This window comes from Danio rerio, chromosome 11, assembly GCF_052040795.2.
Source record: "Danio rerio strain M-AB ecotype USA chromosome 11, GRCz13ab, whole genome shotgun sequence".
Taxonomy (NCBI): Eukaryota; Metazoa; Chordata; class Actinopteri; order Cypriniformes; family Danionidae; genus Danio; species Danio rerio.
In genome coordinates, this window is record NC_141031.1 from 44137501 (window position 1) to 44152500 (window position 15000).

General features: G+C 39.2%; 1 protein-coding gene and 1 long non-coding RNA gene across 5 annotated transcripts in view; both read left to right on the forward strand.

The window, feature by feature from the left end:
• Positions 1 to 15000, forward strand: part of LOC141376673 (uncharacterized) — a 208799-nt gene that overhangs the window by 112331 nt on the left and 81468 nt on the right. The window lies entirely within an intron of this gene.
• The window catches only part of pax7a (paired box 7a), a 123463-nt gene that overhangs the window by 40460 nt on the left and 68003 nt on the right, over positions 1 to 15000 (forward strand). For 3 of the 4 annotated variants that reach the window (XM_087271809.1, NM_131325.2, NM_131332.3), the window contains 1 exon segment: positions 6098 to 6297. In XM_087271809.1, coding sequence (XP_087127935.1) covers positions 6098 to 6297 — 200 coding nt within the window. 4 annotated transcript variants of the gene reach the window in all.

Below are 15000 nucleotides of genomic sequence, written 5' to 3' on the forward strand. Positions count from 1 at the left end.
TTGACTAGATATTGTTCAAGACACTTCTCTACAGCTTAAAATGACATTTAAAGTTAATTAGGTTAACTAGGCAGGTTAGGGTAATAAGGCAACTTTCTGTTTCACAGTTGTTTGTTCTGTAGACTATCGAAAAAAAATTAGCTTAAAGAGGCTAATAATTTTACCCTTAAAATGTCTTTTAAAAAATTTAAATCTGCTTCTATTCTAGCCGAAATAAAACGAATAAGACTTTCTCGAGAAGAAAAAATATTATCAGACATACTGTGAAAATTTCCTTGCTCTGTTAAACAAAATTTGAAAAATATTTTAAAAATAAAAAAAAGTCAAAGGTGGGACTTTAACTGTATATACACAATTAATTGATTGAATTTGCACAAATGGTACTATATAATGATATATATCATTTTCAAGATATGCGTTTACTCACATTGTGATGTGAGATTTCTGTCACATCACCCAGCCCTAGCAGAGTCCATATGCTTGTAGCATATTACACGTCTGCCTTAACCTATCTGAACCCATTTGCGGCTTCTGTTCCCTTGATAAAAGCTAGCATCCCAATCAGTGGATCTCTTTGGGACAGAGATGAGGCCTGTATCATTCCTCTCTCGCTGCTCTATCTCTGCCAGCATCTGTTTCATTATCATAATCCTGTGCTGTTGTCAGGGGGCCTGTTGACCTCCGTCTTGGGCTCGCAAGGCGGCTGAGCTGGAGCTTGAGAGACGCCAACAACAACCTGAGTTTCGTTTCCAAGTTTTGCCCATTGATTACATGTGTTTTGCAAGAATATTTCAATGCGGATACGGTTACAGTATGGTCGTAATTAAAAAACGAGCAGGCTTTGATGTGTCGAATGTGTGGTCATTAAAAAACAAAGAGGCGCGAGGGCAGTGAACGCTGACAGAATCTTGCCTCATGAATCATGTGGCGAAACTGTGCAATGAAACAAAAATCACAGCGGCACGTCTTTCCCTTCCCCTCAGGACGCCGAGGTGACTTTGGAAAGTGATCCGTAGACCACTGCGCCAGTCTCAAGTGTTGTCATGGTGTGTTAGCAACAAATCGCTCTGGCGCATCCTCATGAAAACCAACAAAGGGATATCCAGGATATGTACATATTCAACTTTGTATATTCAAGATTTGTGTGTGTGTGTTGGAGTGCCAGGCAGTGTTGCAAAAAAAAAAGAAATCAATCTTTATTAAAAGGGGGAAGATGGAGGAATTGATTTAATGAATGCGGACTCATGTCCTGCGGTCGCATGTAATCCATTGAGAATCATTGAGCCAGAGCTCGGGGAGACAAAAAGACATTCTGCGAAGACTGCTCGAGTGGCCTGTAATGATAGTCTCCATATAATCCGCTAATTCCTTGTTTAATTAAACTCCAGAGCCGGTCTGGAGACTGCAGCAGTATTGGTTCATCTTGAAGCAGTTGCATTGCGGAAGACCCTTGTTTTCTTGTGTCGTTCATGTAGTTGCACCAAATACTTGCACATGCACTGAGAAGAATGCATGTGTAAATAAACAAGACCCTAATTGTTTATAATGTCTTCGTACTAAGACGGATTTCCTAGAGTTTGGATCTATTTATTGATCATTTGAGCAGGAATAATGTATGCATGAATATGCAAGTATACAGTCTTGGGGGAAAAATCATATATTGCAATTGTAAGGTTTAGGATTGTAATATTTACCTTTTTCCATCACACCGGATGTGTGTTTACTGTACAAGTTGCATTGAGCTGGGGGTTGTTTTTTTTCCCCCAGTTTCAAATGCACCCAATACTTGTACATGCACCGTGAAGAATGCATGTAAATACACAAGACCTTTCTTGTATATCATTTCCTCCCACCTCGTACTAAGATTTATTTCCTAGAGTTTGGTCCTATTTATTGATCTTTAATTTGGTGCACCAAAAAAAAAAAGGATGCATGGATATGCAAGTGTTGGGGAAAAGGTAATATATTACATTTTAAAGTCACATTATTTAACTTTTTTAAGAGTAAGAAAGACTTAAAATTGTAGTATATAACTTTTTACCCAACACACTTGGGTGCATGTTTGTTGTTCCAGTTGGATTGAGCTGGGGGATTGTTTTCTGCTATTGTTAATTTCAAGCAGGGCCAGAGTGGGACCTGGAGTTTTAAGCCTCAGAACGGCCCACCTCAGTTCACGATTGACTATATTAAAATAAGGTCATTTCCAAATCACTTTCTAATGGCACTATCATGTCTTTTTCAAGAAAACAGCTGCTTTAAAACTTCAAATGTTCAACAACCGTAACAGTATTATGTCTTAACAATAAAAATGAAAAAAATAAAATAAATTGCTCAGATGAGGTTCGAAGGCGTCGTAATGCAACGAGCAGACCACTGGACCACCGACTGCATCTTGTTCACAAGGCTGCGGGAAAATAGATAAAAAGAGCGGAGCTGCGGCAAAATAATGAATTAAAGAGTGAGTCTGTGGTCAAGCAAATAAATAAATTTAAAAAGTGTGACTGCTCAGAGCAACAGAGTCTGGAGCTAGGAAAACCGACCCTCGTGGCCAAAAAAATGGACCGGCCCACCGGGAATTCTCCTGGTCCTCCCGATTAGCCAATCCGGGCCTGATTTCTAGTGCACCCAATACTTGCACATGCACCAAGAAGAATGCATGTCTAAATACACACGATTTTTGCTGTTTAAAATTCCCTCCTACCTTGTACTAAAATTTATTTCCTAGAGTTTGGTTATATTTATTGAATTTAGTTTGATGCACCAAGAATAATGTATGCATGGATATGCAAGTGTTGGGGAAAAGTCAATATATTACAATCTAAAGTCACATTTTGCTACTTTTTTTTTTTTAGTAAAGTAGGCTTAGGATTGTAATATATAACTTTTTATACCCATCACACTTGGATGCGTCTTTATTGTTCCAGTTGCATTGAGCTGGGGGTTGTTTTTCCCCAAAGTCAATTTCAAGTGCACCCAATACTTGCACATGCACTGAGAAGAATGCATGTTTAAACACACAAGACCAGAGTTTGTTTGTGCCATTCTTGTTTATAATTTCCCCACATCTTGTATTAAGTATTAAGTTGATCATTTAGTTTAGTGTACCAAGAAGAATGTATACATGGATATGCAAGTGTTGGGGAAAAGTTAATGTATTGCTATCTAAAGTAACATTTTGCTTCTTTTTTTAAGAGTAGAGTAGGCTTAGGATTGTAATATCTACCTTTTTTTACCCAACACACTTGAGTGCCTGTTTATTGTTCCAGTTGCATTGAGCTGGGGGATTTTTTTTCCCCATTGTCAATTTCAAGTGCACTCAATACTTGCACATGCACCAGAAGAATGTATGTGTAAATACACAAGACGTTTGGTGCACAAAGGAAAATTTATTATTATTATTATTATTATTATTATTATTATTATTATAACTTTTATTTTACCGGGAAATACACATTGAGATTAAAAATCTCTTTTACTAAAGCGTCCTAGCCAAGATTAGGCAGTACACAAGTCACATGAGTGCAACAGACAACAAACAAAAAACTATTTACAGTTAACATGAATCACACTAACAAACTATTCAAAGCATCTACAAACCTGTGTTTCAACTTCTAAATCTTTTATAGTCTTTTTTTTTATTTTATATAAAAAATATATGCATGGATATGCAAGTGTTGGGGAAAAGGTAATGTATTACAATCTTAAGTCACATTTTGTTATTATTTATAAGAGTAGGATAGGCTTAAGATTGTAATATATACCTTTTTTTACCCATCACACTTGTATGTGTGTTTATTGTTCCAGTTTCCTTGAGCTGGGGGATTGTTTTTTTCACCATAGTCGATTTTAAGTGAAATAAGAAAGAAGAATGCACGTAAATACACAAGACCAGAGTTTGTTTGTGCCTTTGTTGTTTAAAATTCCCTTGTATCTCATACTAAAATGAACTCCTTAGTTTGGTCCTATTTATTGATCATTTAGTTCAGTGCACCAAGAAGAATGTATGCATGGATATGCAGGTGTTGAGAAAAAGGTAATGTATTACAATCTAAAGTCACAATATGTTACTTTTTTTAAGAGTAGGATAGGCTTAAGATTGTAATGTAAACCTTTTTTTTTTTTGTCCAACACACTTGGATGCATGTTTATTGTTCCAGTTGCATTGAGCTGGGGGATTTTTTCCCATTGTCAATTTTAAGTGCACCCAGTACTTGCACATGCACCAGAAGAATGTATGTGTAAATACACAAGACGTTTGGTGCACCAAAAAAAAATGTATGCATGGATATGCAAGTGTTGGGAAAAAGGTAATGTATTACAACCTAAAGTCACATTGTGTTATTATTTGTAAGAGTAGGATAGGCTTAAGATTGTAATATATACCTTATTTTACCCCTCACACTTGGATGTGTGTTTATTGTTCCAGTTTCATTGAGCTGAGGATTGTTTTTTTCCCCATAGTCAATTTCAAGTGCACCCAATACTTGCAGATGCACTGAGAAGAATGCATGTGTAAATACACAAGATCAGAGTTTGTTTGTGCCTTTGTTGTTTATAATTCCCTTGTATCTCATACCAAAATGGACTCCTTAGAATTTGGTCCTATTTATTGATCATTCAGTTTGGTGCACCAAGAAGAATGTATGCATGGATAAGCAGGTGTTGAGAAAAAGGTAATTTATTACAATCTAAAGTCACAATATGTTACTTTTTTAAGAGTAGGATAGGCTTAAGATTGTAATGTAAACCTTTTTTTTTTTTGTCCAACACACTTGGATGTGTGTTTATTTTTCCAGTTGAGCTAAGGGATTGTTTTTTTCTTTCCCCCATTGTCAATTTCAAGCGCACCCATGCACCGAGAAGAATGCATTCGCTGATACTCACGGACATACTCGCACACCCATGCACATACTAATATACACACACTTTCGCACTCCCACAGGCCCTTTTGTAACCTCTTTTCCTGGCAGCCTATCAGCTGCAGAAGAGGCCTGGCAGATGGGGGTTTGAGAGAGAGAGATGATCAGGCTCCGGTCTGGCAGAAGGAAACGGAGATGCAGGAGAGAAAGTCGTGTGAAGTGGTCCAGGGTGCAGGAACCTGCTGATCAGCAGTGGGCAGAGAGCGCACACCATGGCTCAAAGGAGATTTGTCTCCGCTGTGGCAGCTGTGGCGTTGCGGGGGAAGGAGCTCGGAGCCCTTCTTTCTGTCTTTCCCCCGTGGATGATGCAAGACCAAAGGGCCTGGAGCAAGACTCACGCTACGCTGCTTGTTAGCACTCATGCGTTTTAAGAAAGCAAATGTAGAAGTGTGATTTTTGTGACAGGACCTTTCACGAGCTTTCTGCTGCCGTGAATAGATATACAGAGGTGGCTCACAAATAAAGTATGATGCAATTTTAGAATCAATTATCATGGTAATGTATTTCAGTAATATATCTTAACACACTCCATATCTCTCCTTACAAATGCTCGTCTTGGCTCGGTCGTAGTAGTGTTCGTCTTTGTGCCGGGGAAATACTCCTCTGGCTAAAATGCAAACTGCCAACTGCGATCTGCACTTGTCTTTGACTGGATGCCTGCAAAAAAAAAAAAAAAAGTAATGTAAAATATGTTGTAATATATTTTGAACACTAGCTTGAAACACAAAGAGAGAGGATTCAATGGCCCAGAAGTCTCACACATTCTTATTTCAAACACTTGCTCTTAGGAGCTAGCCCCAGGCCGCTACAGAAAGAATAAGGCGGACGTGCGAGAGCAAGGTGTCTGGTGTAGATTACCCTAACCCTCACAGTTACGTCCCCCAGGCCTCTCCAGGGCTCAGTGGCAGGATTATGTGTCTGAAGACTTCTCACATATGAATAAGACCCAGTCAAATGGTAGTATCTAGGGCTCCATTGACACATCGAGATAACGGAAGCATTAATATCACCGTGATAGCCGGTTTCGGTTTTCAGGATCATTTTCCATTGACTAATTCGTGCTATGCTACCATAGTTGATGACAGCTGAGATTTTCAGTTTCTGTACAAAATAACCTAGCAGTTTTTAATCTTCTGAGACTTGATGCTCAATGACTTACTTCCAAACTGTGTGCGCAGGTAATCGCACGGACGAAGGTTCAGACGTGGAGTCAGAGCCAGACCTTCCTCTGAAGAGGAAACAGAGACGCAGTCGTACCACATTCACAGCGGAGCAGTTGGAGGAGCTGGAGAAGGCCTTCGAGAGGACACACTACCCTGACATCTACACCAGAGAGGAGCTCGCACAGAGAACCAAACTGACTGAGGCTCGTGTACAGGTCAGATATGTTCACTTGCGCTACTTACAGTGCATGACACTGATCTGAGCTAAAGTGAACTGCACTTCAACAGTGGCATTAATACCAAAAACTTTTTTATTAATACCAGTCTTTTCACATATCCGGGTTTCTTTAGTAGATAGTTGGGTTAACTTAAGATGCTGATTACTATAGTCGGCGCCAGTGGTGTAGTGGTTAGTGCGTCGACATATGCACTCTGATGCTCGCAGTGACCCGGGTTCGATTCCGCCTTGTGTCCTATGCCAATCCTTTCTCTGCTCCCCATGCTTTCCTGTTAATTCTCTCTACTGTCCTGTCAAAAATAAAGGTGAAAACCCCGAAAAAATAATAATAAAAAAAAGATGCTGATTACTATTAAACGTATAGTAACAGTCTTGTGAAAAGGGCCCATAGCTTTACTCTCTTTTCATCATCAGTGTAAAGCTGCTTTGACAATCTATACCAGGGGTTCTCAAACTCAGTCCTGAAGGTCCGGTGCCGATTTTAGCTCCAACTTGCCTCAACACACCTGCAAGGATGTTTCTGCACTCTCAGAAATAAAGGTACGAGAGCTGTCACTCGGGTGGTACCTTTTCAAAAGGTACACGTTTGTACCTAAAGGGTCTATATTGGTATCTTAAAAGTAAATATTAGAACCTAAAAATTTGAACACTATTGTACTTTTTAGGTACTAATTTGTACCCTTGAAGTATTAATACGGTCCCTATAGGTACAAATTTGTACCTTTTGAAAAGGTACCACTCCAATGACAGCTTTCGTACATTTACTTCTGATAATGTAAGGCCCTGTTTACACTAATACTGCGTTTTAAAATGAAAACGATCCATATCCACACTGACGTTTAACCCAGCGTTTCTGAACAGTTCAATTCTATATCCACACTACACCGCTAAAAACGCACATCACGTGACCACAGACATGCACTGCGGCATGCACTGCAGCATACTTACCCATCTACCCATAGCCATATGAAAGCTGTGCACATCCAACTGTATATCAAGGATCTACAGCTGGATCTAATCTCACTATAGTTGTTAAACGTGACATTTAATTAATTTTGTTGTCTTTATTTAATGACATATTCGCCGATAGGGGCGATTTTAGGATTTTTATTTTAGGGGGTTCAGCACTTTATAAGATAAAAAATAAAATAAAATAAACATATATATATATATAGTGGCAGTGGCGCAGTAAGTAGTGCTGTCGCCTCACAGCAAGAAGGTCGCTGGGTTGCTGGTTCGAACCTCAGCTCACTTGGTGTTTCTGTGTGGAGTTTGCATGTTCTCCCTGCCTTGGCGTTGGGTTTCCTCTGGGTGCTCCGGTTTCCCCCACAGTCCAAAGACATTTGGTACAGGTGAATTGGGTAGGCAAAAATGTCCGTTGTGTATGAGTGTGTGTGTGAACGGCGAAGGCAAAGGGCGGCGAAGGGGTATGCGTCAGCACCGTAGCATACGCTGGTGTTTGACGCAGAAGTATAAATCAGCCTTAATAAGGCGTCTTCAGCGTAACCAAAAAGCTCAGTTTTCAGCGCTCAAAAGGCGTAGTGTGAACTAATGGCATAACCATAGCAAAACGTATGCATTTTAAGACTAAAACATATTAGTGTAAACGGGGCCTAAAAAACTTAGTAAGAGCTTGATTAGCTAGCCAAGGTCTGTCTGATTGAGGTTGGAGCTAAAATCTGCAGGAGTGCGGAGATTGAGAACCCCTGATCTACACTATAAAAAGCTCTATAGAGACAAACATGTATTGAATATTAAGCCTGACCCTTGATCAGTTATCATAGCTGATTGGCTTTCAGAAAGCCTCATTTCTTCTCTCGTCATCCTCTGTTTATTGCCGGTGTTTGTCATATTTATTTATTCAGCGGAGACTAATTGTTTGACCTCCCCTCCACTCCGGGACTACATCAGTCTTGTTCAGATGTCAGTTGGAGCCCGGCCCTATTACTTGCACTCTTCTTTGGGATGCTTCCTGACAGTTTGTGAACCCTGCAGTTTTATGTAACATCGCAAAGCAAATACGGTAGAATTATAGCAGCAGCTGCACTCTGAGCTAGTGGGAGACGAAAAGAGGGATGGGGGAAAAAGAGAAGGGAAGAAAGAAGAACAGACAAAATGCATTCCTGATGGATTTCTCATCTCTTCCCTTGGCCGGCGATCGCTTCCCAGCACTTGAAAGCTGGCCGCACTTGTAAATCCCTCTACATATCAGAAAGGATCCCTCTGGACCTCTCTGGGGACTCTGTTCTCTGACAACAACATTAATCAATCAAGCGCTTGTAAAAGACTCTGCAAGGTGGGGGTCGGGGCTCTAGGTTTCTCCAAACTCTCATCCTCAAGTTGTCCTCTTTAGGATCCCAGCTACCTTGGGTTCCTCAGCAGAAAATATACAAGGCAGGGTAACCGATTCAACATATGTCTTTGTCTGTCTCTGAGCATTCAAGGAAGAAGACGTATGTGTCTAAATGGTTGCTTCCACACTCTTGGGAGAACGTTGAGAGATTTATGCTATGCCTGTTTTCTAGTAATATTTCACACATGATGTATTTAGGGGACCGATTTGCATTGATTGTAGGTTTATGTCGGCTAATCTCCGGTGTATGTCAGAACATTCATTATTACTTAAACAGCATTGCACAAGATAGCAATGTCTTGGGGATTTCGGGAGAACGAAAGGGAAAAGTCCCATGTAAAATTAAAAAGAAATCCACTATGCATATTAGTTATGATGATAAGGTGTGAGAAAACACATCTAATTGGTCAATGCAAAGCCACATGGTTGTCAAACACAAGTGTCTTCTGTTCCAGTCTGTTACAACAACCAATGAGCCATGTTTGTAGGTCAGTTGTGCGTTTTTTGGCCCACACCAATCCCCAAGGGTGTATTTATGGTAACTAATAAAAAAGACAAGAGATAGGACCAGAGGAAAACCTTGAACAAGGCCGAATAGCCAAAAGGACACATCTTCCCCCTCTCGCATAATAGGGCTAAAGGGATATCATGTGAAAAGCTGAGGTATTCGAGTCATGGATATAATTTGTTAATGCAATTTTTCTCATAATCTAATTCTGGAACACTTTGAAAATCTCCAAAGGTCAACTCAAACTAAATCTGCAGAGAAGGTCACCCTGAGAAAGTGACTCTGGTTAAGCACGGTAAATAATGGCCGTAGGTCTTCAATGCTGCTTGGTCCGGTGTTGGGGTGGGGAGGGATTGTGTGTGATTTCTCTATGGAGTCTATTGTGAAAGTTCTTCCCCCTCCTCAAAGCAGCCCTCCTTTAAATGTGTGTTTTTGCCATTGCCTTTTTTTTTTAACTGTTAAAGGAGTCAGTCTGTTGAAGTGCTCATGCAGATTTACCCATAAAAGTGCAGTTCATCGTAGCGCACACTTTGACCTCCCATTGGACTGACATTAAAGGGCACCTAATGCGTTTAACCCACCCAAAGCACTAATTCAGTGAGGTGTTCGGGTTTGGCATGATACTCAACAATACATTCCACGGCTTGTACATGGCAGCTGCATTGGCATAGACCTTTAAATGTGTTCGAATAAAATATGACGTGCTGTTTCATGGCAAGAATGCATAATATTCTTCATGCAGTTACCATTAGGACTATTTCTAAGACGTTCCCATTGGTTTGGCTTGGGATATGTGGGCAGGTTTGTGTATAGAGATTCCTCACAGGCCAGAGTGAGATCAGACCTTTGGCCCTGGCTGGTGACCTGCTCTGTCACAGCTGTGCAGACCCATCCGGCAGATGTCAGTTTAGTAGCAAATGAAGAGAAGGGCACTGGGGTGAGACAGGGGCCAAGCAAGGGGCCGCTCCACCCCTGGATCATCAGCTCTAGAGCATTTATGCTACACAGCCCTAGTTCTTTAGTCTTGGGGCAACTAAATGCATAGCAAGTGTGAGTTATGGTTAGGGTTAGAATATACTGTAATTAAGGGGATGGTTTGACCCAGGGGTGTCCAAATTCAGTCCTGGAGGGCCGGTGTCCTACATATTTTAGTTTCAACCCCAATTAAACACACCTGAACCAGCTAATCAAGCTCTTACCAGATGTACTAGAAACTTCCAGGCAGGTGTGTTAATACAAGTTGAAGCTAATCTATGCAGGAAACCGGCCCTCCAGGACTGAGTTTAGACATCCCTGTTCTAGTATATCTAGTAAGAGCTTGATTAGCTGCTTTGAGTGTGTTTGATTGGGGTTGGAGCTAAACTCTCCAGGACTCTGGCCGTCCTGGACCGAGTCTAGACACCCCTGGTTTAACCCAAAAGGGTAAGACTTTATTTTGATGGTCCCTATTGCACATTTTGTTGACTAAGACTTGCATTGCAACTACATGCCAGTTAATTCTCACTTGAGTATGAGTAGACTGTCTGCTTAATATCTGCTGATAATGCTCCTTCAACATTTAACAGACTATATAAAACTTTGCAAGTATGTGAACTTATACTAACCCTAACCAACACAATCTCACGGCAATTCGTAACTTTTTGATTTAGTGGCTAATTTGTATGAATTCGTACGATCTAATTTGTACAATTTAGTACGATTTGATTATCACCCAATGACGGTTGGATTTAGGGGTGGGGTTGGGTGCCACGCATCCTTTTTAATATTGTACAATTTCATACCACTGAACTCTTAGACACTAAACTGCCAAAACGTAAAATACTTGCGTTTTCTCAAGAGATCTGGCTGCCCTAACCCTAACCCCGAAACAATAGTCTACTTATAATCTATTGAGAATTAGTTTACATGTACAGTTGAAGTTAAAATTATTAGCCCCCCAGAATTATTAGCCCCCTTTTTATTTTTTTTCTCAATTTCTGTTTAACGTAGAGACGTTTTTGCAACACATTTCTAAACATAATAGTTTTAATAACTCATCTCTAATAACTGATTTATTTTATTTTTGCCATGATGACAGTAAATAATATTAGACTAGATATTCTTCAAGACACTTCTATACAGCTTAAAATGACATTTAAAGGCTTTACTAGGTTAATGAGGTTAATTAGGCAGGTTAGGGTAATTAGGCAAGTAACTATATAACAATGATGGTTTTGTAGATTATCAGAAAAAAATTAGCTTAAAGGGGCTAATAATATTGACCTTAAAATATAGGGAAAAAAAGAAAAGAAAAAAAAACAAGACTTTCTCCTGAAGAAAAAATATTTTCAGACATACTGTGAACATTTCCCTGCTCTGTTAAACATCATTTGGGAAATATTAAAAAATAAATAAATAAATAAAGTCAAAGGGGGGCTAATAATTCTGACTTCAACTGTATATGGTTAAAAAATAAAATAATTTCACATAAAATCTCAGATTTTTTATTTTTAATTTTTGTACAAAATTCTGCACAGGAATAGCAAATAAAATCCACAGCTTCGGTCTGTGCCTACATATTAACTGCCAGTAATAAGTTGTTTGCTGTTTATCACTAATTAAAAAGCATGATCTTATTCTATATTACTAATCCTACCAATACCTAAACCAAACTACTATACTAACCCTTTGACTGCTGCTCTATCAAATGGTTGACCATGTTTTAAATAATGACTGTTTAAGTGATTTAAAGAATCATTGTTGGTTTATAAAAAATCAAACAAACATAATCCTGTTGCACTACTACACCTGATTTTTGGTTTTATTGTTAAAAAAATCAAGAAGCATGTTAAATGAGTATCTGAAATATTTTATTTCATACTTCAAAATAAAGGTGATTCAGTATTCAAAAATGTTTTATTTTTTTTTTTTTTTAAATAAATTGGTCTTACACTTCATATTTTCAGATTTTTCGTAGCATACAGTATGTATTAATTCCAGTACTTTTACCATAAACAGACATATCAACCATTTGGTTGGGGCTGATATTTTAGAACCCCATTGCAAAATTTCTCTGGCCCAGCTCTGGCCCACACCATCAACATTTGCTTGGCCCACATGCCGCAGTGAATTACGGTACATGACTGGACCAAGTCTGGCTTCCATACAAGAGGCAAACGTGGACCATATCTGGGCCAAGTCTCAGCCAAGTTAATAACCCATAACTGGGCCTGAAATGGGCCAGATATGTTGGTGTGTCACAACTGCAATTCTTTTTATAAACCATTAAGCATTTAGCTTTATGGCTGTGCTTTTTCTTGAAGCGACATGAGTGATAGAATTTTTTCTTTACTCAAAAGTAATTTAAATGTATTCAAGATAGACCAAACTTACGTGGCCCACATTCATTTTTAACATCTGGGCCAGATACTACATTTGATATCTGGCTCAAGTCTTGAGTGTCACCTGTAAGACGGTGCTACCTCGGCCAAACCTGGGCCATGTTTAGCCCTCGTGCTGTATGTCAGTGCCGGACAAATGCCTGCTGTGCCTGCTTTATGCCAAATCTGGGCCAAAATTCTTTGCTATTGGGGAAATTATGGGATGTGTTGAAAAAAAAATGCATTGAGTGTGTTAACTCGTGACATTAGGTGTTAAGAATTGCATTACAAACCTTTTTTTGTCTTGGTGGGGTAGTTAAAGGGGTAATAATTATTTATAAGCAGCAAATTAGGAGTTAAATAAGCTAAAATATTAGCTAATGGTTTGTCAATAGCGAGAATTGTACCTTAAAATAAAGTGTGAACAAAATAAGTCGTTCCTGGAGAGCAGTTTTTATGTACAAAACAATTAATTTTCTATTATTGGATGATCTACATCCTAATGATTCCAGCTATTCCAGTCTTCCTCAGATCCGCTCTGGTTTCACCCGATAAATCTCACCAGCATCACTTTTAATTTGTTGTGATGGTAGCAGAGATGCTAAAAGGTTGTGACAGGGTTACGTAGCCTAGCATAGCCTTTTCTCCCTGTGGCTTCACAGTCCTGCTGCTTTACTTTCATGAGGTGAATGAGCACCACATAAATGCCTTGTGACATCTGAGGGAGTCGAGCCAGCATTCAGTCCATTAGCGGAAGGGGAAATGCTTGCTAGTGTTAGCTAGGTGAAGCATTTTTAACCAGCAATAAAAAAAAAACAAAGTGGCAGGAGGCAGAACGTCTGGTGCTTGTTATAAATCAGCCATGATGAAGTGAATTGCATTCTATTCCTATTCGGTCTGAAGTTTTTAAGAGGCTGCGGCGGCTCCACTTCACTTAGCAGTCATAAGAGAGCGGCGCTGCTGGCTCGTGCTCCTCCTTTCCGAAATAGAAACCCTTTCACAAGCCGTGTGCTTTTTTTTTGCATGCAGCTATTATAGTTAGTAGAATCTAATAAGGTGTAAGCATTTCCCTTTATGAAGCGTACAAATCAATTTGGCAGGAAGTTAGCCCTTCTCTACCTGAGAGTTTCAATGCTAGCTGCTAACAGGAGGTTGTGTCACAGCTGAAGCATTGACATTAATATAAATGTAAATATTTAGGATGTAAAGTTCATACAGGGTATTAATTAAGAAAAAAAATTAAATGGAAAATGTGTAATGTGTAAAACACCGTGGCTCAGTGGTTAACACTGTTGCTTCACAACAAGAAGGTTGCTGGTTTCAGTCCTGACTGGGTCAGTTGGCATCTCTGTGTGGAGTTTGCATGTTCTCCCCATGTTGGCGTGGGTTTCCTCTGGGTGCTCCTGTTTCCCCCTTAGTCCAAACACATGCGCTATAGGTGAATTAGATAAACAATATCATATGCTGGAATAGTTGTCAGTTCATTCTGCTGTGGCAACCTTTGAAATAGAGACTGAGCCAAAGGAACATGTATGAATGTATAATATAAAAAGGATAGTTCACACAAATTATATTCTGTCATTGTTTACTCATGTGGTTTTAAGCTTTTAGGAGTTTAAAGAAGATATTTTGAAGAATGCTGGTTGCTGGGACTCATTGACGTCCATAGTAATAATTATATGGAGGTCAATGCTACGAACATTCTTCAAAATATCTGTTTTTTTTTTTTGTTTAACCTTCTACCATGTGGCGTTGCCTTATGGCAGCATGGTATTTATGTTAATTTCCCTGCCACTGATTCTTCAGACCAATTTCCTATTTTTGTTGTTGTTGTTGTCGAAAAGATAAGACCTTAGTTTAGCCAATGATATGCTTTGGTTAAGTCACATGACTAGCAGTGCTTTTCTGTCGCTCAATTTCTGACAGACAGTTGTTTATTGTGAATAATCGTCAATAAAAACAAAGGATCAACTCATGTCAGATCCACAAAAAAAACCTGGGACATCACCTCCAGTAAGTTGTGCTGGCATATTCACAACTCTTTTTTTTAAAAATCAAATTAGTTGTTTGTAAATTGATCAAATGTATGTGTTGCCAAATGCAAGAGTGGAATGTGCAATATTGCAATAGGTTAGCTAGCCAGCAAGGTCAGCTGTGATCTTTTAAGTTGCAACAATAACAACATATAATGCTGATTATTCATATGATAATAGAATTTGAAATATGGATGAAATCAAATTTGAATGGCAATACTTCTGATTAGATATAAATACAGGGAGTGTGTTAGTGAGGACTACCATGTTCTACGTTAAGTGAAAGAAGAAAAGGACAGAACTGGCTCTTCCTGCAGATGAAAGTGAGGATAAGAGCAGGGCCAGACGGAATCTGCGGACAATTTTTGCTATTTCTGCTGAGAATTTTGGTAAAAATCTGCGGATTTCTGCGGAATTATTTTGGTAG